Here is a 24,114-nt window from a genome sequence, read left to right on the forward strand (position 1 = left end):
GCTGCACTGTCGAGCGCAGATCCACTGAGCGCTCAACACAGACAGCATAGTCAGAAGGAAGAGCGCAGGGCAAGCTAGCGAGACAGAAGTTAAGCTCTCCTTGCAACATGGACCTCCCCCACCCTCATTCAGATCTGGCGTTTGGAATTATTTTGGTTTTCATGTGACGTATGACCCTGAAGGTAAGCGAGTCATGGACTAAAGTAAAACAGTATGTTGGATGTGCCATGCAATGCTCAATTACATGGGTGGGAACTAGTGTGTTAGCGCAGTTAGCTCGTTAACGTGTTGGCCGTCTAGCCCCATGCACGGGGCGATCGGCGGTAGCTCGTTAACAGAGATTTGCCGTGTTGTGGCGTTAAGGTCATTTCAACGAGATTAACCTGAAAGCACTAGTGGGAACACAACGAATATGACTGCACATTTACGCCGACATCATCCTAGTGCAAAGACAAAAACAACTAACTAACTTTAGCCGAGTCATTTAGACAGCTGTTAGCACATGATTCTCCTTATGCTGCTGAGAATATAGCCCAGAAGAAGCGGATAGTATAGCTTTTATTTTGGAAAGAGACATTTCTCTGTAATAAACTCTCTTTTCCAAAGATGAGTGATTCCTCAATCAGATACAGGGCTTGCAATATCGCTAGCCCGACGTCCTGGAGCTAGCGATTTTTTCAGTCGGGCTACCAAAATCTATCTCTTCCCTGCCCGTCGGGCTATTGTAGGAAGGAAAAATATATGTCAATGCTTTTGCATTCTTTCAGAAATGTAGCTGGGTAATTATATCATTGGCATCGATGAGCCACTGTCAATATGTGACATATTGAAATCGCGTTTGAATTTGCGCTTGTTTTTTTGCTTTCACTTTGCAATCGCGCAAACTGTGTATAGAGAGCGACAGCACTGATCTGTGAGTGATGATAATTTGTGCACCAATTCCTCTGACATCGTCTTATTAATTGTTAGCTTACTATGCAAACATGACAAGTGAAATCTCCCGCAGCAAGCTTAAACATGTGAGAGGTTGATCGCGCAGAGAATCGCTGAGCTTATGTGAGTGCATGTGTAAAAGCAGCAGGATATATATTTCAGTTCTGCTGAGCCAAATAAGACAGGTCAGGGTGAAGAAGTGACAGACAAAGAAAAGCTTACCACAAAACGGAAAAGTTATGACAAATCAGACTATAAGGCAAAAAGAAAGTGCAGCTTTATGGTTTCATGGACAAAATAATTTCTGTGGCTGCAATATGACGAGCTAAATAACCAGGGCTGCACATAAGTGGTCCGTACGGAGCCCCCCAGGGGACATGGGAGAAAAAAAAATTAGGGAGGGAAAAAAAAAAATTTAGACGGACTTTTGCGAGATCTCGCAAAAGTATTGCGAGCGCTCGCAATAAGTATTGCGAGATCTCGCAAAAGATCCCGCTCCTTTTTGATAGCGTTTCAGTTGAAGGGTGCGGTGCTACGGTACGGGGCTCCATACGGTGCGGACATGGAGGAGGATTTAGAACATTTCTTGCGGTCAAGAGAGGTCCCACACGACGACATCATGCACATGCAACAAGACAAAGTACGTATAAACAACAAAGCATTAAACACCGCGGTTCAAAAGGCGAGTAACTTGTTGAAAAACCGAGGTCGTATATGCAGGCCTTTAATGTTAATTCTTGTAAATATGTTCAGGTTCATTAAACATAACTCGTTAAGTGCACATATGTTTTGAAATTTCAAATCGTGTCCAAATTCATGGGCTGCATCCTCCCGAGGACTCGGGCTTCGTGGTCTACGTGGGCCGGGTTCTCAGAACGGCTGGGGAAATTGGACGGTCTAGCCTTCTGATTAGCGTCACCGCTGTCTCGGTGGAGTGTAATAAGCTCGTCCGTCTGCTCCTTTCTATCTAAAATATAAGACGACACTGGAGTAAATTCTCGACCATCTCGCACTTCTGTTTAATCAGTTTTCTGTGTGACGTTGATTAAGCGCTGTAAAACCAATGTGGAACCCACCCGGGGGATTAATAAAGTTTTATTTTATCGAATTTAATCTAATAACTTTAATCTCAGCCAAACCGTTTTACTCACGAACAAATGAAACACTGAAAAAAGCCAAACATTAACATTTTTAGGTTGTCTAAGTGTTTTATATATTAAGTTTAGCCTGAGTAGCTAAAGTCCGCGGTGATCTGAAAATAATATGCCGCGAGTTGTGCCGTTCTTGGCGGCTTTAGTGACCCTTGAGCTCTCGGCTACCTATCGAGCTGGTGGGTAACAGACATCAAGGAAAACGTCGAAGCACTTTTGCAAATATGCGATATCTTGATAAACCGAGAAGATATTTCAAGTTTATACACCCACGTTCTCCCCTGAAATGTGTTTAAAAAAATTTTGTGACCCAGAAAGATTAATAACGGTCATTTTAAAACTTATTAACGGCCGCCATTACCGGAAACTGGAGTTTGGCTGGGCCGCACTTTGAATTCTGGGATATGGGCCACGAAGCACACACCGGACCCATCCTTCAAATTCGGTGAAAAGTGAATGTAATTCTTTGTATTACACCCCCTGGCATATGTTAATTTTGTTCTGGTTGTATACATGTTCTGTATACTGTTTCTTAATAAAGTTCAATAATTAAAAAAAAAATAGGTGAAAAGGAGGACGCATTTGTCTGCTGCATTCGGAGGAGTTTACGAATTTAAAATAGAATCTTTGTAGAGATTGCCAGAATTGTTGTACATTTCTGTGCAAATAATAAAAAAAAAGGAGTCTACGAAATTGGATAGCCTTCGGTGCATCGCTGTGACATAATCGGTCTACAAAAGCGTCCTCAGGAGGATGCAGCCCATGAATTTGGACAATGTGATAAATACAGTTTAAAAAAAAAAAAGAGGTTGCAGCCCATGAATTTGGATGTTGTTATCTGGCTGTGCCATTACCATGGTAACATGGACAGCATGGCACAAAATACTTGGTGGAACTTACCTTACTTATACCTTACTAGCAAAATATTTTTTAGTAACGTAGTATATTGCTACAGGAAAAATGATTCTATGTTTCTTTACCTTCTTTTAAATGTACAAAGATGCCCTTTGTCTGTGGTTAGATTAGTTTAGAAGTGTCTTTTTAGACTTTCCCAGCAAAGACATATTGTTTCGGGGACATATTGTTTCAGATTGTTTTATCTCTCCCAGCTCTCTGCTGACGAGACTAGCACCATATATGGAGTTGTTTATTTTATCTGTTTATTATTTTCTTATCCTGTTCTCACTGTCTCTGTGATTTGTGCCTATAAAAATGCCAAGCCACTGTCCATGGTTGTGGGTTGTTTCCAGCAGCTCACCCGTGTACACGTTAAGCATAAAAAAGTAACTTTGTCTCATTGTGTCTCTATTCCTCCTGGGTTTATTTTTGCAGGGTTTTCTCCCAACATATATAAATATCTACTACTATTACTATACTAATACTAACACAGCAACAGTAAAGTAATAAGACAGAAGTTGACAGAGTAACTTTTGATAATGATCATGAACAGTGATTAAGAACTCTATTCTAATACAGTTAGTATTCCATGTGTGCTAGTGTGGCTTCCTAGAGTAAAAGTATATTAATACCATTTCTCTAATGTTTTATGTCTGCAGGTGGATAAGGCAGTGCTGTCCGTCATGACTGATGGACAAATGGCAAAATACATAAGGACATATGGTGACAGACTAGCTGTCCAGTCCTTCTGTCAACAAACTAAGTACAGCACAGATAAAGAGACTGTTCTGCAGAACCTAAGAGATAAAATTGCGGCACGGAAAGTAAGATCAAAAACCAAAGGAGTGCTGTGTGGTTCATCAGGTGTGTTCCAAAAGCAAAGTGAAGGGATGGCAAGACAGAGAAATACTGCAGCAGAGAAGACCTGCAGAAAAATAGAAATCGGATGGCTTCATTTAAGCAGTAATGAATACCGTCAAGTGAGAACCAGAAATGGTGGAGGAACAAGACATGCAACTGTGGAAAAAACTACAACTGTAGCTAAGATTTTGGAAATGGGAAAGGACCTGTTTTTTCCAGATGGGTACTCGCCAAAAGGGAGAGTTGAAGACTTTGTCATTGATATCTGTGATTTTAAAAAAAATCCGATTGCTTTAGATGACACTGTTGGCAAACTTTATGAACAAACCAAATTGAAGCTCCTGAGATTTTACATTTGCACGAAAGATGAAACACTGTTAACAGTTCAGTCCTCATCTGAAGAGGATTTTTCTGTCAGCATAACTGAAGAAGATTCACCGGTGACATTACTTGGATTTGACAGTGAGACAGATGATTTTGTCCCAGATCTACTTGAACATGGGGATTCATCTGACAGTGACACTGGCAAACAGGTTTGTTAAAATAAGAAAGTTATTATTAAAAATAATGATCACTTTAAAGTTACTGTATTTTGTTGTGTTTAGTAGTGCTCGGTGGTAACATGCGACATTTTCTAATTTTGTTGTACTATTGTACTAGGTTTGACTGTGCAACTGCAATAAAGAGTTGTCTTATTCAAGTGCTTTATGTACATCTACGAATATTTGCACTTCTGAAGGATGAAATTATTCCAGGAATTTGTTGTTGACTTGTGTGGTAAGGTACATTTAATACATCTGTGAAAGACTTACAGCTTTGTATTCATTAACATGTACAAAATGACTGGCTGCTGAAAAAATAATTGAATTATTTTCGTTTGTGTCTTGTGTTTGTTTTCTGGTTCACAGATTCACAATTTCCAGATGGAACCCAATCCAAAAAAACTGAAATCACTCTGTGAGGCAGTGACAACACAAAGTCCAGGAAAATCCCATCATATGCATTCAACCCCAACAGACATTAAAAACACTGTCGTGGGACAGCGGCAGCAGACTGACTCAAGTGATCATGATTTCCCTGACCACTGCTCTGAAATTATTGATCTGACCAGTATAGTTCCTAACAAATCCTTCAAACTAGAGTCCTTGGCCAAACTTCCAGAAGATTTGGAATGTCGTTTTCCACACATAGACGAAGCGGATACGGTTGTATGGAATCCTGAAGAGGATCTTGTCAGAGCAGATGGTGATGACACAGTCGTGATAACCCTGAATTATGTCAACAGTGAGGATCTCAGACAGGTAAGACCATGGACAGTTGTGGTTGATATGGTTCAAGTGTGACAAAATATGGAAATTTATTAATAATCAAATTCAGTAACTTGCATAGTTCTGATTTTAAAAAAGCTGATCATGCATTCCTGCTTGGACAAAATTTAAGCATGTGTGTTATTTTCTGTAATATTCTTTTGGATCTTAAAAGAAATAACTTACAGTACTGTGAAAGAATTGCTCGATTTCTATTAATCAGAATTCATCTCTTGTTTGTTTAAAACTTGATTTTTTTTGCAGCAGTAATACAACATTTTAAGTAGCAATAAGTACATCAAGATCTGATAAAAACCTGTGGGATTCCACTGTAATATGTCTTTTTACTCTTGTAAGTGAGACATGTAGGCTGAAAATAAAGTGGTGTATTTTTGTTCTATTTCTTAATACCTATTGACATATTTTGCAGACTTTTTAAGAACATTCATGACTTAGAATAGGCCAAGGTAGAAGATTGAAGAAGAGTCTTCTAATCTTGAAGGGTTAAGGTGTCTGTTGTCAATTAATGCAATACTTCCTTCTCAGAATGCCGACACAAATGGATTACCTATGGATGGTTTCCTGCTACCATTGTCTTCAGCTAATGGCTTGCCCACACCCCATATGCAGTCAATACAAGAGGAAGCACCCCAGATTGCACAGGTAAGATGGATCAATTCAGGCAACCATAAACACCTACCTTTACATACTGTAGAGATGCCAAAAATGTCATGCTATTTTCTGAGGATATGGCAGTTTGTGGGTCTATTTGAATTAAAAGGATATTGTCAGTTGAGAGACAATTCCAGTGTTTTACATTAACATAAGATTAAACAGGAAATTTTGTCTTGAAATCAAATTATTTACATAACACAGCAGTGAGACATTGTTTTGGTGTCACTATTGTGTTCTCTACCTATTTTGCACATAAGTGAGTCTTCTCATACATGTAAAGAACACTTGTATAATTTTCTGTGAGGCATACAAGGACATCCATCAGGCCACAATGTTAATGTTATATATAAATTGTCAGTGCAACCATGGTTTGGGAATGTACAGCCCACTAAAATTAGACAAATAAATTTCAAACTTTTTCAGAACATTGATATTGTGTAATCTGTACAATTCATTTGCATTTCTTATGGAATGTGCATGTTTTGTCTTTTACTCAGGACCATGGACTGAATTTCATCGCACAAGGTTTGCGTTTAGATTCAAGCAACCAACTTTCCCCATCAAATTCAGGAGACCCACAGAGCCCCCTACATGTATCAATTCGCAGGATAAAAGTTGTTGATGATCTTTTGGCTGTATTTATGGACAGTCGCATTCTGAATGTGACTTTAAAGATGAACTTTGTAAATGAAAATGCTGTTGATGATGCTGGGGTGTCAAGGGAGGTTTACACTGCATTTTGGGAGCAATTTTTGGAACAGTGTGAAGGTGAAAATGAACAAGTTCCAAGGCTGAGGCCAGACTTTAGTGAGGCTGAATGGCAAGCAGTTGGGCAGATATGGGTGAAAGGCTTACTAGACCATGGTGTCTTTCCAGTGAGGCTGTCAAGGGCTTTCATTTTAGCCTGCATCCACGGAATGGACTCAGTTGATGTAGACATTCTGATTGCATCGTTTCTCAACTATCTGCCTCCTGTTGAGAGATCAGCTGTTGAGAAGGCTCTCCAAGGCACAATGGATGAAAATGATGAAGAGGACCTGCTTGACCTTTTTACAAGGATGGGTTCCCACTTCCTACCACCTAAGAACAACATGCAGCCTGCCATTGAAACAATGGCTCATAAGGCCATTCTCCAAGAGCCAAAGTATATAATGGATTGCTTCTCCACACCCATGGCACATCTGCAGCTGAAACTGGCAGACAAGGAAAGTGTGTTATCTCTGTATGAGACAAAGAAGGCCACAGGCAAAAGACTAGTGCAGCTATTTGAAGCAACAAAAATCATGCTGTCTCACGGAGAACAAACAACGTTTAACCATCTTCAGCGTTATGTTAAAAACGCTGATGAAACCAAAGCTGAAAAAATCCTGCGCTTCTGCACAGGATCTTCTGTGATATGTGTTGACAAAATTTTGGTGTGTTTTAATGCTGAAACTGGGCTCAACAGAAGGCCTGTTGCTCACACCTGTGGAGCTACCCTTGAAGTGCCATGCACTTACAGTTCTTATCCTGAATTTCGCACAGAGTTCGACAATGTCCTTTCCAGCAATTACTTTGAAATGGACATCATTTGAACTTGATGAGTGTACTAATGGTTAGAGCTGTAATTTTTATTTGTATGATTATCCTTGAGTTCATAAATTCTGTCTTGTTTCATTTTGTCATTGAAGCATTTGATATATTCAGCCGTATAACAAGCAGTCACAAATTTAATTTTCTGATGGTTTAGTTGTATGTTAGGTCAGATTTCACAAGGACTCTTTATTGTTTAAAATTCTTTGAAAATGACCACATCTTTAACTTCTGTTGAAAACAAGGTTTGTGTTTAGCGTTAGAGGGACAGATCACATCAAAATTTGCTGTACACATTGTCATTATTTTCTTTTACTCCAGCCATCAGCCAGAATAAAGGCTCGCTTTTGTTTTAAGTTGATTGTCCTCTCTCTCTCCTTGTCTGCTTTTGGGTACGTTCTCTCAACACACCTGCATACCCCGCAGTGACACACATTGGCTTGCTGTTTATCCATCTAGAATGTTTTGTCGTGAGTTGCCTAGTTTTGGGAGATATTAGCTGTAGAGATCTCTTCCTTGTTGAAAAACAACATGAAGCTACATAAGGTCTACATAAGGACTTTGCTACTAAGCATTAAGTACCATGTGAAACAAGAGAGGGGTAGGCTTGTACAGTCAATATCTCTAAAATTGGGCAACTCACACTAAAACAATGTGGATTAAGGAATACTACAGCTAGCGAACAGAAAAATTTGTAAATTTGATTTTAGGGTGAAAAGTCCATTAATATTAGTAAAGAATGTCACTATGGTTGCGAAAGAAGTTATTGAAAGTTAATGATAAGACCCTGTTTACAAATTCTTAAAGCTGATGTGGCCTATAAACATCATCTTGTAACAATAAGTCCTATTTTCCCTTGATTAGCTTCCAAAATGTTTACTAGTTGTTTTGTTAAAAATCATATTGCCATCACAAGTTTTTTTTTTTTGAAAGGACTTTGCCATAATGTGACATACAGATGATTCACAATTCTTTATACTGTCTTATATAATTACAAATTAACAAGCAATGATAATCAGATTTAACAGTTTCTAGGATAAACAAGATTGTAGGCCAGGATTTCTAATTAGATTAAATAGTATATATGGTTAATTATAAAGTATTGCTACATTTTTGACAGATTATGCACTTCTGTCTACCCTTCTCTGAAATTAAAGTGCCTGGGAACACAGGCAGTCAATACACAGATGTTGTCGATATGCTTTTGTCATTTGCAATTTTTTAGTTGTCTGTACTACATAGTCCAAAAATAATTAGAAATTGATTAGATTTCAGTTTATTTGTCCGGTAGTTCAACAACACATATCATCCTTTCAGAAGTGGTGAGTTTTGCAAAAATAGCATTAGAATGAAATTGCTGTTCATCAACAGAACAGGTGGGTGCAAAGAATTTGTTATTCAGCTGATAAAATAAGCTTCAGATAAATTCAGTGACAAAAAAAGAATGTTTATATCTATTAGAAATTCTAAGAGTTCAAAAGGTCTCTATTTAGTTCTTTATTTTTTCAGTTTTGTTTAACCAACATTAAAAAACTAAAGCTCTTCTGGAATCAGAATAAATAGTTAAAAAAAAAAGAAGCAAAAATGACATGAAATAACTATATTTTTAGCCAGAGAAACTGGAGTTCAGAAAAATGCCAAGGTGCCCCCTCTCAGATCATGATGCCCCTTAGTACCATTTCATGTAGCCTGCCAATGTGACAGTTGGCGTTATAATATATATAAAGCAGCAAGGCATAATATCATATCTCTTCGATTTTAAACAGTATTCTAGCCAATATCAACAACTAAACATTCCCATCATTAACAAATACAGATGGTGTAAATAAAAACCAACTCACCATTTAAAAATTATTACAAAATACTCAACATAAACCACCATTATCTGATTAAACACTGTACATTAAAACTCCTAACACATTAAATTAAGATGTGTCTTATGTTTTGATCCATGTATCAAGCCAAATACACAGTTAAAGTAATTCGAAGTAATACACATAGACATGGAACTTGATAACATTTGACAGAACATTACAGTGTTTTTGTGCTAAAGAACACTCAGAATATCATTAACAGGCAGAGACTCCCCTTTATACTTTAGTTCACTGACCCTCCTGGAACACAACAATAAATATTTCTATATAAGATATTCTCATAAATGACTGTGTACTAGAAAGCTTACAGTTTACAGTCTGTTTAACATCCAGAAGTTAGCTTTCGCACATATCACAGGTCAATTTTGAGTAATGTTCTCTGCTGCAGTGTATGCAATTTACACTAATGCCATGATGTTCTCTCTTAAATGCATGTACAAGTTCACAGCCTGATATGAGTCTGTTGGTGGAGTCAGATGGGACTCAGTCATGATGATATTGCACAGTTCATATACATCGGGGTCACATGGTTTGGTCAGTCGAAAAACACACTCAGTTTTACACATTTCAACATGTTCTTCTTCAGTGGGGCAAAGGAAGTCTCTTGTCCCGTAGAGCTCAGGTAATGTATACATTACATTAGGTCGACCACTGGGGATATTGATGTTTGCTGATGGCCTGATGGAGTGTGTATTCCAAACCTGTGCAGTGTCATCCAGCTCATCCTGTTAAAAAGAATACAGAAATTTAAGAAATGCGATCGCATGTACGTATATACATATACGCAAATCACGATGAGACAACTCACTCACTGAGAGGAAGGTTTATTAGATTTATGCAATTTATTATTTTTAAACAATCATGTGCATTTTTGTAATCATGTACTTTACCTAATGTCATCTGTACAAGTGTTTCACACACTAACTACGGTTACTGTTATGCTGTGATATCTTACATTAGTACTATTAGTCTTATTACTACCTGCTTGGCTCATCTACTCACCTCATAATAATCAATTTGTTTTATGTCACTGATCATTGTATTTTGTATTTGTAAGTTATTTTGATATCCCAATCGAAATAATTCCAAATTGTAAATAGTTAATATTATAGATAAGAAAATTTCATATGCCATGTCAACATAAACAACATAGATGTTACTGTAGTCTTGGTTGTTGAGCTCTTCCTTAAGGCGGCCAATTGCTTAAACCTAAATTATAGTATTTACACAATTTTTGATTTCATTTACTCCCTGCTCCTCTCACCCGCTTCTCCCTGTCTTGTCTCTTTCTTCCTGCAAGTCTCTCCATTCCCTAAACCTGGTACAGGGCCCTATTTCAGGAAGTGAAAAACGATACTCAGGGTTGAGTAACCCCGAACTGTCCAACTCGGAATATTCGGTTTCAGAAAGGCTGATAACAATTAGTTCAATCAACGCGGAGTTGCTTTAACCCCAAGTTAAGCACGCGCACGAGGATACATAAAGCCCTTATTAGTGGAGCACAGATTAAGCGAGTCACCATGGAGACGGAGGGAAAGAAGGCGCGGTCAATGTATTTTACAGCGCTTGAGGCCGAAATTCTGATGGCAGCATATGCCGATAACATGCAAATTTTGCAGAAAAAAAGTAACACAGCCTCAGCTGCAAAAGAAAGGGAGCATGCATGGCAAAAAATAGCCGACAGAGTCAATGCGTGAGTGTTAATTTAAACATTGATCTAGGGATTTCCACCCATTTAACACGTTATTTATTATATTTTATTTTTTATTTTATACATTTTATTTTGTGACGTGATGTGAGCGCAGGTGCAACCCAACAGGCCCCAAACGTTCCTGGCAGCAAGTAAAAATGAAATATAAAAATATAGTCCAAACAGGTGAGGTGTAATTGTATTATGAGCCATAGTGCTTGGTCTGTTTGTCCGATGTAAATCAATTGCAGTTAGAGGCTACATTAATTGTCTTTCTGTAAGCACTTATTAAAATTATCTGAGCACATTACAAGTACATATTTGCTTACTCTGTATGCTCAAATGTGACCCGTTATGGCCACTAGAAAAAAAGTGGAGGCCCGAAAAAAAAGATGGGGGTCCTCCACCACCACCACCACACAGAGGCTGAGCAGTTGGCTTCCACATTTGTGATAATGGGAACACCACAAACGAGTACAGGAGACGTTTCACTTCCTCAGTTTCCTTTATCTCTCACTCACACACGCATGCATCCAGGCACGCAACAAAACATATTTTATTAACTCACCTGGATGAGTCCCATGCAACAAAACTGAAGGAGGTTTTTGTCCAGAAACCCACCATCAAAGTACCCGTTGTCTCTGATGTCTGCAAATAAGGATAACCAGAACTCCAGACACTGGCTGCGAAGAAAACGCCACCAGTATTCAATCCTTTGATTGGCGGTACTTGCTCCCTCCAAGTAACTCTCAGGGGTGTCGTTAGGAGCCACGGGCACAAGGAAACGCTGAAAGCCTCTAACATGGCCATTTTCAGTTCCAAGATCGCCCCTCACAACTCTAGGGCAGCCCTTTAAACGCTGCACCGCTTCTATGTAATACCCCCCGATCACTTTCGGATTACTATTTGTTGTGTATGCATTAAGCCAGATTATTTTTCTCGAGAAACCGTCAATACTACCATTGATACAGATGCCATATGGCTTCAGTTTGTCGTAGGAGTCCATGTGCCAGATGAAATTCGGCCCTTTTGAAAAATAGTTCCTCCGCCTGAAACGTCTTGCTTGCCTCAGTGCGACGCCTCGGGGATCCAGCTCCTTCAAAACCAAGCGCACATCCTCTTTCCTCACGCGTAGTCCATGTTCCCTGCATTTAGCGTACATCCATCGGTATCCGTGAAGCTGCCCAGAGTACTGCAATTGGTTGTCTATAAATTCAACCAAGACGGCCAGGTCAGAGTACGCTTTGTGGCGAGTGTGTCCCCTTGCGCTAAGAACTCTCTTCAGATGTCTTTCGCTTATATGAAAACTGTGTCTAATGCAAAGCACAGTTTTAATGTCTTTATAGTTTAGTCCAAGCTCAAAGTAAAAATCTATGAATCGCTCAAATGGGTGTGTGTCCTCCATCGCTGTGGTTGTTTCTAAGGTTTCAGTGCTGATTTGGAGATCTATGGTACAGACTTTTGCGAGATCTCGCAATACTTTTGCGAGATCTCGCAAAAGTCCGTCTTAATTTTTTTTTTCTCCCTAATTTTTTTTTTTTTCCTCCGTAATTTTTTTTTCTCCCATGTCCCCTGGGGGGCTCCGTAGAGGACAGCATGAGAACAGGAAACAAAAAAAAAAACTCCTCTGCACAGAGAGCACATTAATGTCCACATCACAACATCAGAGCACATGACAAGCCACAGGGGATGGATAGGGGGGTGGGGGGTGATTCGAAAGAACACAGCAGTCGTCCTGTACCATGCTACCATTTCAGCGCGGCACGCAGACCCGCTGCCTTCCCCCGCAGGAACAAGCATCGAAGGCGTTTGGAAGGGAGGGGGATGAGTGCGTGCTTATCAGTGTAAGTGTATGTGTGTGCGTGTCCATAGTTCAGCTGAGACAGTGTCCTTCGCTGTATCAGGCTAAGTAAACAGTCCTCCAGCCGATCCAGGTGTCCTTCATGGGATGGGAAGAATAGTCATCACACAGTCGTTATCAGGGAGTTGTTTTGGTGGGCTCCAGCCTTGGGCCTGCAGCTGGCGCCGTGGTGTCCAAATGTAGAATATTGTTGATTTCTCCTTTATGCGAGCAGCGAATTTAGCACTCTGACACTGGGGCCTCGATTTCCCGTTGGAGCGCTGCGAGCCTCCCCATGATGGTATCAAGCTTCTGTTCCGTGGTGTTGTCATTCTTTTGGTTCTGAGACCCCACAGCTGCAGTGAGCCGTTCTGCGATGTTATCCAAATGAAAATGAGCGATCCAACCTCACACTGCAGATATCATGGCAACGCACAGTGGGGGGGTTGCAGTCTGTGCGCACAAGAGGGCTAACAACGCTGTGAGTGACGGAATCCACCCAAACTGAGGAACAGCTTCTTCCCCAGAGCTGAAGCCTGGGGATATCATATTTAAATACAAAAAAAATTAAATACATGAACGACAGTAGTAGAAAATTGATAAAATAACACCAAATAAATATATTTACAAATGATAGCAACATCAATGGAATAAAACCATGAACACCAGCAGAAGGAGAAAGAGGCCTGTATCTACATTATTACTCTGGCAGCTCTCAGTCTCCATACAGACAGGACACGTTGCAGCGTAATTGCAGACAGGTGCGTGGGCCTGAGCTCCGCCCAGGCAGAATGACGAGTGGAAGAAAGCAGCAACACAATAAACATATGTAACCTTGCGGAGCCGGCCGGGCAGACATCGAGACCGTGACAGAGTGCAAAACTTTTATACTTGACAACACACACAAAAAAACCCACACACAACAAAAATCAGAATTTTTGTGATTTGGATTTTTATTTAAAGGTGAAACCTTTTTTCTTTTCTTTTTTTTGCCAGATTAGACATTTTGATTAATTTCATTGAAGTATACTTTAGTTTTTTTGTTTTACTTTGATGCTATAATAGATGTTTTTAAAATTTAGTAATATTTAATACTATATTGCATCATGGCAAAACAACAGTCTCCTCAAGCTGCTTTATACTGTAAGGTGAAAACACTACAGAAAAAGCCAGAAAACCCCAACAATCCAATGATCCCCTTTGAGCAAGCACTGGGCGACAGTGGGGAGGAAAAACTCCCTTTAGGAAGAAACCTCCGGCAGAACCAGGCTCAAGAAGGGGCGGCCATCTGCTGCGACCGGTTGGGGGTGATGGAAAGAGAATAGAGGGAGACAAGATGAAGTATACTTCTAATGGCCTATTCCAATTGGTGGTAATACATCATAAGAATTGAGGAAAGGTGGTGTTGATGGAGACTCTGGGGAAGGCCTAGTCAAGCTCAGTTTTAAGCTTTTCAACTTCATCAATCATTCACACTCAGAAATTAAAGTACAGAAATGTACCTATAGGGGTACAATGGCTTGTCACTGGGGTGGTACCCTCTAAGGTACCGTTCTGTACCCTAAACTGTGGGTACTGATTTGTACCCTTGTAATTTGTACCTTTTACATGTCAAACCTGTACTTTAAAGGGCAAAGTTGTACCCTTAGTATAAAGTACAAAAAAGAACCCTTAAAAGGAGTACAAAAATGTCTTTCTAAAGGTTCAGTATCTAAACACAGATTTCCTATATTTTTCCTCTCAAGATTTGAAAAATTGAAGATACAAAGTCAAAAATACTTGTCACATTTATTACCTTCTTAAATACATTGCTTAACTGTTACATACAAACTGTTATCAACAGAGTATGTGTCATAAGCTGCAACATCAATTTCCTGTCCAGGTTTTAGCAACGTCCATTCACTATCAACTCTAACACTGTATGAATGAAAATGGTTGTCATATAACAGAGGAATGAGAATTTTTCCACAAAAGACCCACATTGTGTCAATATTAAATATGTACTTAATTTGCCAGAACAGAGGAATCTTCTCTGAATGCAGTACATCAATGACAAACACATCTCTTACACAGTATTTGACACTGTTCACAATTACTTCTGACACACGCTGGAAAGCTTTCTTAGCACTATCAACTTCAGAAAAGCCACAATAGACTGTCAGTGCTTGTTGCAGTTCCAGTGGTAATGACAAAAATGGTGTAGTCACACTTTTTCCAAAAACATTTTCAAATTCACCAAGTAAACTTTTGTTAGAAAACTCCCAGCACTGTCTGAACTGATGTCTGTTGCTCAAAGTTGTAGCAATGTTCATAAAATTTCTACAATTGCGGGACAACGTTTTGAAATACTGGTGCTTACTTTCAAATCTCATACACCATAACAAACGTAGAGGGCCGAACATTTCAATCAGTCTTGCATAGTGGATTAAATAATGACACTTTGGTGTAATTACATCCCCAAATACACTTTTCAGTTTTGTGAGAAACTCATGGACAAGCAACTTCAACAATAAAATATTCTCTTTTCGCACTTTTTTAGCCATTACAATCTCTGTTATTTCACGACATAGAAGAAAAACATGCCAATATTTACAATTAGGTGGCACACGGTCTGCCATCAGAAATGGCAGCAATCTGAACAGGCACCACTTTTGAGATGCTGATCCAACAATACCAACACTCTGTAGTCTTTCTGATAACTGTACTGGTTTGTTTGTTTTGTCATTCTGACCAATGGGCATTTTTTGCAATTCTTCATTGATCTCTCTAATTGTAATATGCTTCTCAGTGTGGGCTTTACAAATCACTAGTTTCATAACTAGAGGAACTACACCTTCCAACAGATCATGCATTACATCAGGTGGTAAAGCTTGTGTAACACTGAAATAACTCAGTCTGTCAAAAGGACATGAACTATTTACACCATATATTGTTTTATCATCCGGAAATTCTTGGATTCGTGCAAGATGATACTGGTGAACCTCTGATGTTCTTAAAACAAAGCTTTCTTCCTCAAAGGATTGTTTCATATCTTCATAAGAAGCCATGCAATACCGACAAATTCTACCAGTGTTAAATGACATAGAAAAACCACCAATCATGTGAGCTGATAAATTATCACAAGATAAAGTTGCAAGAGCAGCATGAATAGTGTGTTCAGTTTTATCAATGGTAAAAGTAAAGCCATCAGTGGAAAGTTTTTCCAAATCATCAAGCAAAGGTTTAAGGATAACATGCCAACCACACCGCTTAACGAAAGAATAGCGTACCAATAACGCTAGATGAATGTGTCTCTGCTGAGAAGTGTACCTTTTGTCCAAATTGCCTACAGTGTAATAAAATGCACTAAGTTTGTGTTTGGATCGTTTAGATCCTAGGGAATTAAGTACTTCAAATTCATCCTCATAAAAATGGAGTCGCAGTGCATTTGGGTTATCCTTGAAGAATTGATGATGTCTGAAGATTTCTCCATCAGAGTAATCTGTTAGAAATTCATCAGTTTCCGAATTGCCACTTGAAAAAATTTGATCTTTTATGTCTTCATGAGAAAGATAATTTTTTAGCACCTTATCAACAGGATACGAGCCAACTGTATGACCCACAGAGTCTCTTAATTTGCAATGAACAGGCTCTGTCATGTTGATCTTTGATTTGCAATGTTCTTTGACCAAATAAGGAGATCGAATAGCTGTTGAAGCCTTCTCAAAAAATTCATTTGAATGCAGGACATTTTTAACCTCTGGACACAAAGACACGTCAAGACCCATTTTCTCTAAATGATATGCTATAAAAGCATCGTAGTTCTCCTTGAAAAAACACATCAGAAAATTTACGTCTTCCACAATTTCTTCCTGAACAGAGGCTGGTAAAGAATTTTTCTCTCTGCACTTAAGAATGAACTTGAAAAGATTGTCTCTGAAATTTATCAAAAATTCATCCCAGGATGGAGGGGTTTCAATATTTTCAGTTATGTCATTTGCAAATTCATTTGGGTGTGGACTGACTACCTCCTGCTCATTTTCATCTAAGTCTTTATGGGGACACAACACTTGCTCTCTGTGTTTCCTATACACATGTCGTCTGAAAGATTCATATTTTTTGAAGGAAGAACAGCAGTCACTGAGTCCACAGGTTATATCAAAATTGGCATCATGGGAATGAATAAGTCCTATGTGCTGAATAAGCTTTGTCAAACTAAAGGTTCTTCTGCCACATTTGGAGCACTGATATGGCTGAGGCATGGTGGTCAATACAGAAGATTTATTTGTCTGGTGACTGTGATTGGCAGAGGCCGGTCCTCACCCTCATCTATTTTCACAATGTACTTTTGGAGAAAAATCAGGGTGTTCTTCAGATGTTTTGGATAAGCAAGGTTGAAGACAAAATACAAGCAGAAATAAGAGATGATTCCTTCAAAAATACACGAGCTTCTGCACACTTCACTGCCATCCAACTTCACAATGTTTGGAGCGCTTCTGGAGAACACTGGTTTCCAGTCTTCATGAAGTAGCTGAACAGTTGGATAGGGGGTTTTCGGATGAACCTTTGAAGTCAAAAGAGAAGGTAGAGGAAAGCAATATCTTAGTCTCTTAACAAAAGATACATTTGTTTTCCTTTTATATAGACTAAATATTTTAATACACACACCTCTCCAAGTATGACAAAGAGATCCAGTTTCTCCTTGAAGACGTATGGCAGGAATAAAAGTGCAGCCCTTGTGTCAAGATCTGCCAAAAAAACAACAAAACACAAGATCACCCATGCATTTTATCTGGCATTTCCAGTTACCTATAAAAATTATATAAAATGGAAGCCTTGAAGTTAAAAAAAAAAGCAAATACCTGGTAGGTCATCAGTGAGAGCCTCCTCTCTTGCATCAAGGTAGAGCTGGTAGATGAGGGCTCACTCAGCAGCCGCGGAGCAGAAGCCAGGGGGAGTTGCAGTGACGCGCCCGTGAGCTCTGCCGGCAGCCAGCTGCGCCTGAGTGACCGAGCCCCAGGCCTAGAGGCCGGGGGCACCCCACCTCCGAAGTGGCCCGAGCGAGCCCCAGGCTCCAGGCCCCGATAAGCGGCCGCCAAGGAGTGAGCCGGTGTGTACCTGGACGCCCATCCCCGGACACAAAGAACCACCAACGCACCGATGTCTGAGGGGGTCCGCCACTGGCAGGGGAAGTGGTGGTAGGGGGAGATAGGCCTCCAAACCTTGGAGGGCCTGAGATGTCCCCAGAGAGGTGGCGCCTGACACCCAACCTGACATATAGACACAGACATACAGGCACACACAGATACAAACATCCATTCCCACCCTCATGCTCTCATATGCACTTACTCCACACTCAACCAACGTGGAGACATACATAAAGAGACGTTGTACACACGATCACACTCCCCAAGCGTACTCTACAAACCGGGTCTAGGTGCCCCCTCAGCTCTTTCCGGGACAGTGGCGCAGCTGCCCCTCTGTTGGTCTTCCTTGGTCTCTTGTGTTCTGGGGGCCTCTGGATGTCTGGAGTTTTGATCTCCTCCACACCTGCTTCACGCCCTGGAGGACGGGGCTGTGGCCCCCCCACACCCTCTAGCAGATTATTACATGAAGGAACCTTTTAAAAAAACAAAAAACAAGCGCGTCCATGCTCACAGGTGTACACACGGGTGATCACACCCACAAACTACACCCTTTTTGGCTCCTACCTCAAAGCACACTGTGTTCTGTTGATCTTATGTGCTGCACAATAATGTTTAACATTTAGTATTTACTGTCATATTCCCATATATCATTGTGATGTTGTTTATTCTATTACTCTTGTTCTCTTCTGCTTGCTTTCTTTTTTCTTTCTCAGCAGGTGATCCAGGTGATTGATATATGCATTTTTTTTCTCTGCCCGTTCTGTTGGTTTTTGTCTTTTGCCCTTCTCCCCCGTCCCTCTTCTCAGCTGTTTCTCTTTCCCTCTTTCTTTCTCCCCTTCTTTCCCCCAGTCAAGTCTGTCCCGTATTCAGTAAGTGAAAATAAAATAAACAATAAAAGGTGAATCAAATGGACCATTACGGCAAGGCTGGGATGGTCAGTTTGGTAAAGTAAATCCGTTGGGCATCTTTCTTTGCCTTTAGACAACAATTCTGATGGCAAAAGAGCCAAACGGGACAGGCCAAAAAAAAAAAAAAAAAAAAAAAAAAAAAAAGGTAGAGCTGGTAGAGTGGGGTTTTCCCTCGTGTAAGGCCAATCACCTTCGCTGGCTTACATTACCCGTTGTTGGTTGGATCCACCCGAGTTCGTTGCACAGCTACAAGTAAAAAATTAATTTTCAGTACAAAATAACAGTGTATGAAAATGAAATAATCTAAAGTTGATATTAATTATGTATGGTGCTGCATAATTATTTTTTTTATAGAATTTAACAACAATACTGTAAGAAGTTACATGAACATACAAAAAAAGGAAAGAGGGACAGATGAAGAAAGCAAGGTCAAGGGCAAATAAAATATACTACTATAAACATGTTAAATGTGACAGCTATTTCCAAGTTCAATTCAGCTTTCTGACTTACACCAGTAGGCATCCCTAAGAAGGGGTACTTCTTCAACACATCTTCCACAGGCATACCATTTGCAATTTCTTTCTGCCGCCAAGCAAACGTTTGCTGCATACGGTTATGAACCACCATGGTATCTGGTTGCATCTTCTGATATTGGCACTGTAAGACCTTTAAGTGGGCGTCTATGGATAATAAATCCTCTCCTTGGACGCATGGTCCCTTGAAAGAAAGCAAGAGTGAGAAGAGAAAGTCAAAACAGATTAGAAACCCAACATAAGACTAAATATACAATTAGAGCTGACACGATCTGTGCATCACAAAGAAAGGTTGATGCAAAGTTGCTTGGGAAGTCAAATCACAGAGTCTGCTTTTGTATATCTGGATGATGTGATAGTATACTCACCGGATTTCAACAGCCATCTAGAGCATCTGCAGGCAGTGTTTACAAGATTGAAGGGCTATGGGCTGAAGTTGCGACCTGATAAATGTGTTCTTTTCCAGCAGCAGGTGAAGTTCCTGGGTCACCTGGTGAACAGTGAGGGTGTGGCTCCGGACCCTGATAAGATTGCCGCTGTACAGAAGTGGCCGGCCCCGCAGACTATTCATCAGGTGCGTTCCTTTTTGGGCTTTGCCGGTTACTATCGGCGGTTCATTGCAGGATTTGCAAGTGTTGCTAGGCCTCTTAACTCATTGCTGGTGGGAGTACCTAAGAATAAAAAACAGAATATTCCCATAAACTGGGATGAGAATTGTCAACAGTCCTTTGATCTTCTGAAGCAGAAACTGCTAGAGGCGCCTATTTTAGCTTTTGCTGATTTCAGATTATCCTTTCAGCTCTACACGGATGCCAGTAAAGTGGGCCTTGGTGCAGTACTTTCTCAAGTACAAGATGGGAAAGAATGTGTGATAGCCTATGCTAGCAGAAGCTTAGCACCCACAGAAAGAGATGATGCAAACTATAGCTCCTTTAAATTGGAGCTGCTCGCTCTGAAATGGGCGGTGACTGAGAAATTTAAAGACTATCTATGGGGGTCTCTGTTTACAGTTTATACTGACAATAATCCATTGGTCCATTTATCGACTGCAAAAGTGGGCGCAGTGGAGCAACGGTGGGTAGCACAACTTGCAAATTATCAATTTGATATCAAGTACCGGCCCGGCCAGGAAAATGTGAATGCTGATGTTCTGTCTAGAATGCCATTACAGGTGCAACCCCAAGATCTGGTGTCCCCACAGAGGATGGGTGAAGGAGCACGGGTTCAGGCTGTGAACATTGATTGGGATCCAGGACACTGGAAAAGCTTACAGGAGCAGGACCCAACGTTGTATAGAGTGAGACATTATATGGCCCAAGGAAGGACACCATCGGGGGAGGAGAGACGTCAGGAGTCTACTGCAGTCTTAAATTACATGAGACAATGGTCACGGCTGGAGCTGTTGGAGGGTGTGTTGGTCCGCAGGGGAGTGGATTCCAACACATATGAGGCTTATTATCAAATCCTTGTTCCTTTGCAGGAACAGCAATTAACATGGAAGGCTTTCCATGAAAGGAATGGTCATCTGGGGGTGGCAAAGACACTCTCAATGTTGCGCCGTAGTTTTTACTGGCTTCAAATGGAGAAGAGAGTGCGTGACTGGACAGCATCCTGTGAACGGTGTGTACGTCATAAAGGCCGTGGTGACGGTAAGGCCCCGCTCATTCCTGTTCTTACACACGCACCTCTCCAAATTGTGGCGGTTGATTTCCTTACACTAAGTAGACCGGCAGACTCATACCAGTACATTTTGGTTGCTACTGATATGTTTACAAAGTACGCTTGGGCAATACCTACCAGGGATCAGACTGCTTCAACCACAGCTAAGATGTTGTTGAAACACATTATTCAGCCAATTGGATGTCCAGAACAACTGCACTCGGACCAAGGCACCAACTTTGAGTCCGCCCTCATAAAAGAACTCTGCCAGTATTATAATTGCCAGAAAAGTCGAACCACTGCCTATCACCCTCAGGGCAATGGGGCCTGCGAACGTTTCAACCAGACATTAATAAACATGTTGTCCACCCTAGAGGAAGAGAAGCGAACTCGGTGGGTGCAATATTTACCAGAACTGCTCCAGGCCTATAACAATTCTGTCCATGCATCTACAGGTTATACCCCCCACTACTTGATGTTTGGATGGAATGCTCGTCTGCCAGTTGAGCTGTCTATGGGAACGAAGAGATCCACAGAGCCAACAACCACCCAAGAGTGGGTTAAGAGACATCATGAGCGCTTGAGGCTGGCATACCAAATGGTGGAGAAGAGCAGTCAGAAGGCTGCAAGCCGGATGAAGGGCAGGTATGATGTTGGAGCTAGGGCAGCTCCATTGCTCGCAGGAGAAAGGGTTTTAGTCCATACAACAAGAAGGGATGGACAAGGTAAATTGGCAGCACACTGGGAGGAAGAGATCCAAATTATAGTCGGTCAGCCAAACCCTACAAACCCAGTTTACAGAATTCTGCCGGAAGGTAAAGATGGTTCTGTTAGAGTGGTTCATCACAATCGCCTGCGCATATGTACTTTCCTACCTTCAGATGACTATAAAACAGGAGATGGCACCCCAGAACCAGAGACGACAGCCACGCATGACATAGCGACAGTCTCAGATCAGTGGTTGCTTCTATGGAGCATGGCACAGCAGAGGCCAGGGTCAGATCACTATCCCCCCTCCTACCAGTCTGCCCCTGCAATTCAGGAGGGTCTAAGGAGATCTGCCCGTGAAAATTTTGGGAAACCCCCATCTCGATATAGTTAGTAGAGTGCCCGAGGACGGGCTAGGAAAAAGTTGGGGTGTGTGTTACAGAGTATAGCATGGTGGAAAAGGATGGAGAGAATCCCCCACTAAGCTTTTGGGTTGGCATTTCTTTAGATTTTGTTTTGTATTAATTGCATGCTTTGGTGTTTTTTTGTGTTTGATGTGAGGTGTGGGCCACACCCATGTGGGAGTGGAGATTCTACTCTAGTCCAGCTGCCAGCTATTTGGAGTTGAATACAGGGAGCAGCTGATTGGGGAGGATTGGAGCCCTTCTCTATAAAGGGGAGAGGAAACAGGAAGTAGGGGTTGTCGTTGTTTTTTTTAGTAGGACACTGGTGAAGCAGGGAAGCCTCGAAGATCCAGGATGAAGTGTGCACATTTTAATGGAAAAGATTTTTAACCTGGCCTGGTTTTGCTTTTAAAATAAACTGAGGATGTTGGAGGGAGGACTCATTCTTATTGGGATGTGAGTGGATGTGCTGGAAGGCAGGAAAACAAACACTGGACTGGAGACTCTCTGTGCCCCTGACAAGGAAACTGGACCAGTTTTGGGGAAGTTCCAGCTCCCAGGATGTGATCTGGAGACCCAGCCTCGAACGAAGTCAGGCCTGAAAAGGCTAACAACCCTGACCGCGGTGGCTTTGGGCCTTGGATTCCTGGCCAGAGTTGTGTCTTCAGCCAGTAGTTTTACCCGGAGAAAGAACAAATAAATCTTGTGTAACCCATTACAGTGTGCGTGTGGTGGTTCGTTACTGGTCAATATTAGAGCTACTACTTTCTTGTACGGAGGCCATTTTGGGCCTTACGTAACACATACTTCATACAAACCTACTGAGAGGCTACAGATTGTCTTACTAACAAAACAAGATCGAAAAAAGCTTCACTTTTACTTTGTAATCTTGAAGGAACCTTATGCTAATTTTAAATTTAACTTACATAACCATTTCCCTCACGATCCTTGAGGAAAGGATACTTCGTTACCAGCGTCTTCACAGCTTGCACATATTCAGAATTTGTGGGATACCTGTAATATCAGAAGAAACAGAAGTGTTAGAGCAACTGCTGACAAACAAACTTTATCAAGTGTCAGTTTTTGTTTCTTAGTAATGTAGCGTTTATTTTCAATATGACAGATTCAGCTTTTTCTAAAGCAACAAGCTAACATTACCCTGATTAACTTACATAGTATACTGTGCCACAGCTTCATATAGAACTCTGATTATTGTGTGTCTGTCCCTTGGATTTTTATGGCACGGTTCTTTGTTGTCCAGTTTTAGTTGCAGATTTTTGGGAAATCTTGGAATTTCAAAAGAGGCTGGCAGTCTCAAAGTATTTTCATTGCTGTGAAAACAGTTAAGTGTTTGTTTTTATTGCATGAATTGAAGTATAAAACACTACAGTAACAATACATATGGTAGAAACAATGATCATATTAACTAAATCCTAAAAGTGCATAACGGCCAACATGTATGCTTCAGACATACTAACTTCATTATAAATAAGAAAATACCTTATTGAAGTTGACGAAGTAGATGGTTGCCAGTCTTCTGGAGAGACAGTCTGTAGAGTCAGACTGACTGAAGATTCCTTCATCCTTGACACAAATTGGTTGAATTTAACCTGCTTTTTGAAGGATCCTTGGAAAAGGTATGCAACCATAGTCTCAGTAAGACCGCAGTCAACTGTGTCACCATCAACCTCATTGTCTGCAAGATAAATGGTAGTACAAACTCTAAATTCAATGTAAGGATATTTATCACCACATTTTTACATGGGTAAAAACCGTATATCACACACATTAAAACCTTTTGTACAACTTCTTTCAGTTCAAAGAAATATTCATTTAAAAAAAATCAGTAAATTAAATAAAATAAACCAAATCTTTAGAGTGAATCCTCTCGATATGCAAAGTTTTCATTTTTAAATTTAGATGTTTGTTTGGGACTACTGGACACAGGAGAGCAGAGTCTGAGCATGCTTTTGTGC

General features: G+C 40.6%; 2 protein-coding genes, 1 long non-coding RNA gene and 1 pseudogene across 4 annotated transcripts; 1 reads left to right on the forward strand and 3 right to left on the reverse strand.

Annotated features, from left to right (window-relative positions):
• The first annotated feature begins 1,421 nt into the window (after nt 1-1,421).
• On the forward strand, nt 1,422-7,752 carry LOC308411398 (uncharacterized protein). Its single transcript, XM_080905272.1, has 5 exons — nt 1,422-1,573; nt 3,641-4,375; nt 4,751-5,143; nt 5,696-5,812; nt 6,322-7,752. Exons 1-5 carry the CDS (start codon nt 1,496-1,498, stop codon nt 7,396-7,398), a joined length of 2,400 nt encoding a protein of 799 aa, XP_080761398.1. The 5' UTR covers nt 1,422-1,495; the 3' UTR covers nt 7,399-7,752.
• Nucleotides 7,753-8,779: 1,027 nt separating this feature from the next.
• Nucleotides 8,780-12,390, reverse strand: LOC308411543 (uncharacterized protein). The gene is made up of 2 exons (XM_080905480.1): nt 11,529-12,390; nt 8,780-9,995 (listed from the first exon to the last, which is right to left on the reverse strand). Exons 1-2 carry the CDS (start codon nt 12,363-12,365, stop codon nt 9,669-9,671), a joined length of 1,164 nt encoding a protein of 387 aa, XP_080761606.1. The 5' UTR covers nt 12,366-12,390; the 3' UTR covers nt 8,780-9,668.
• A 4,472-nt stretch (nt 12,391-16,862) lies between these two features.
• LOC308411400 (sterile alpha motif domain-containing protein 3-like) lies at nt 16,863-19,938 on the reverse strand (annotated as a pseudogene). The gene is made up of 6 exons: nt 19,858-19,938; nt 19,345-19,551; nt 18,986-19,080; nt 17,642-17,687; nt 17,448-17,527; nt 16,863-17,343 (listed from the first exon to the last, which is right to left on the reverse strand). The product of its transcript is annotated as a sterile alpha motif domain-containing protein 3-like (transcript).
• A 3,073-nt stretch (nt 19,939-23,011) lies between these two features.
• LOC308411562 lies at nt 23,012-23,781 on the reverse strand. The gene is made up of 3 exons (XR_013974406.1): nt 23,639-23,781; nt 23,311-23,469; nt 23,012-23,152 (listed from the first exon to the last, which is right to left on the reverse strand). It is a non-coding gene; the product is annotated as an uncharacterized lncRNA (long non-coding RNA).
• Between the last annotated feature and the right edge of the window lie 333 nt (nt 23,782-24,114).

Source organism: Rhamphochromis sp. 'chilingali', assembly GCF_963969265.1.
Source record: "Rhamphochromis sp. 'chilingali' genome assembly, chromosome: 15".
Classification (NCBI taxonomy): Eukaryota; Metazoa; Chordata; class Actinopteri; order Cichliformes; family Cichlidae; genus Rhamphochromis; species Rhamphochromis sp. 'chilingali'.

Excerpts from the sequence above, each read along its gene's own strand:
- LOC308411543 (XM_080905480.1), bottom strand. The coding sequence starts at position 12,365 with ATGGAGGACACACACCCATTTGAGCGATTCATAGATTTTTACTTTGAG. Across the intron at positions 9,996-11,528 it reads GTTGCATGGGACTCATCCAG|GATGAGCTGGATGACACTGC; the intron begins GTGAGTTAATAA and ends TCTTTTTAACAG.
- LOC308411398 (XM_080905272.1), top strand. The coding sequence starts at position 1,496 with ATGGAGGAGGATTTAGAACATTTCTTGCGGTCAAGAGAGGTCCCACAC. Across the intron at positions 4,376-4,750 it reads ACAGTGACACTGGCAAACAG|ATTCACAATTTCCAGATGGA; the intron begins GTTTGTTAAAAT and ends TCTGGTTCACAG. Across the intron at positions 5,144-5,695 it reads ACAGTGAGGATCTCAGACAG|AATGCCGACACAAATGGATT; the intron begins GTAAGACCATGG and ends CTTCCTTCTCAG.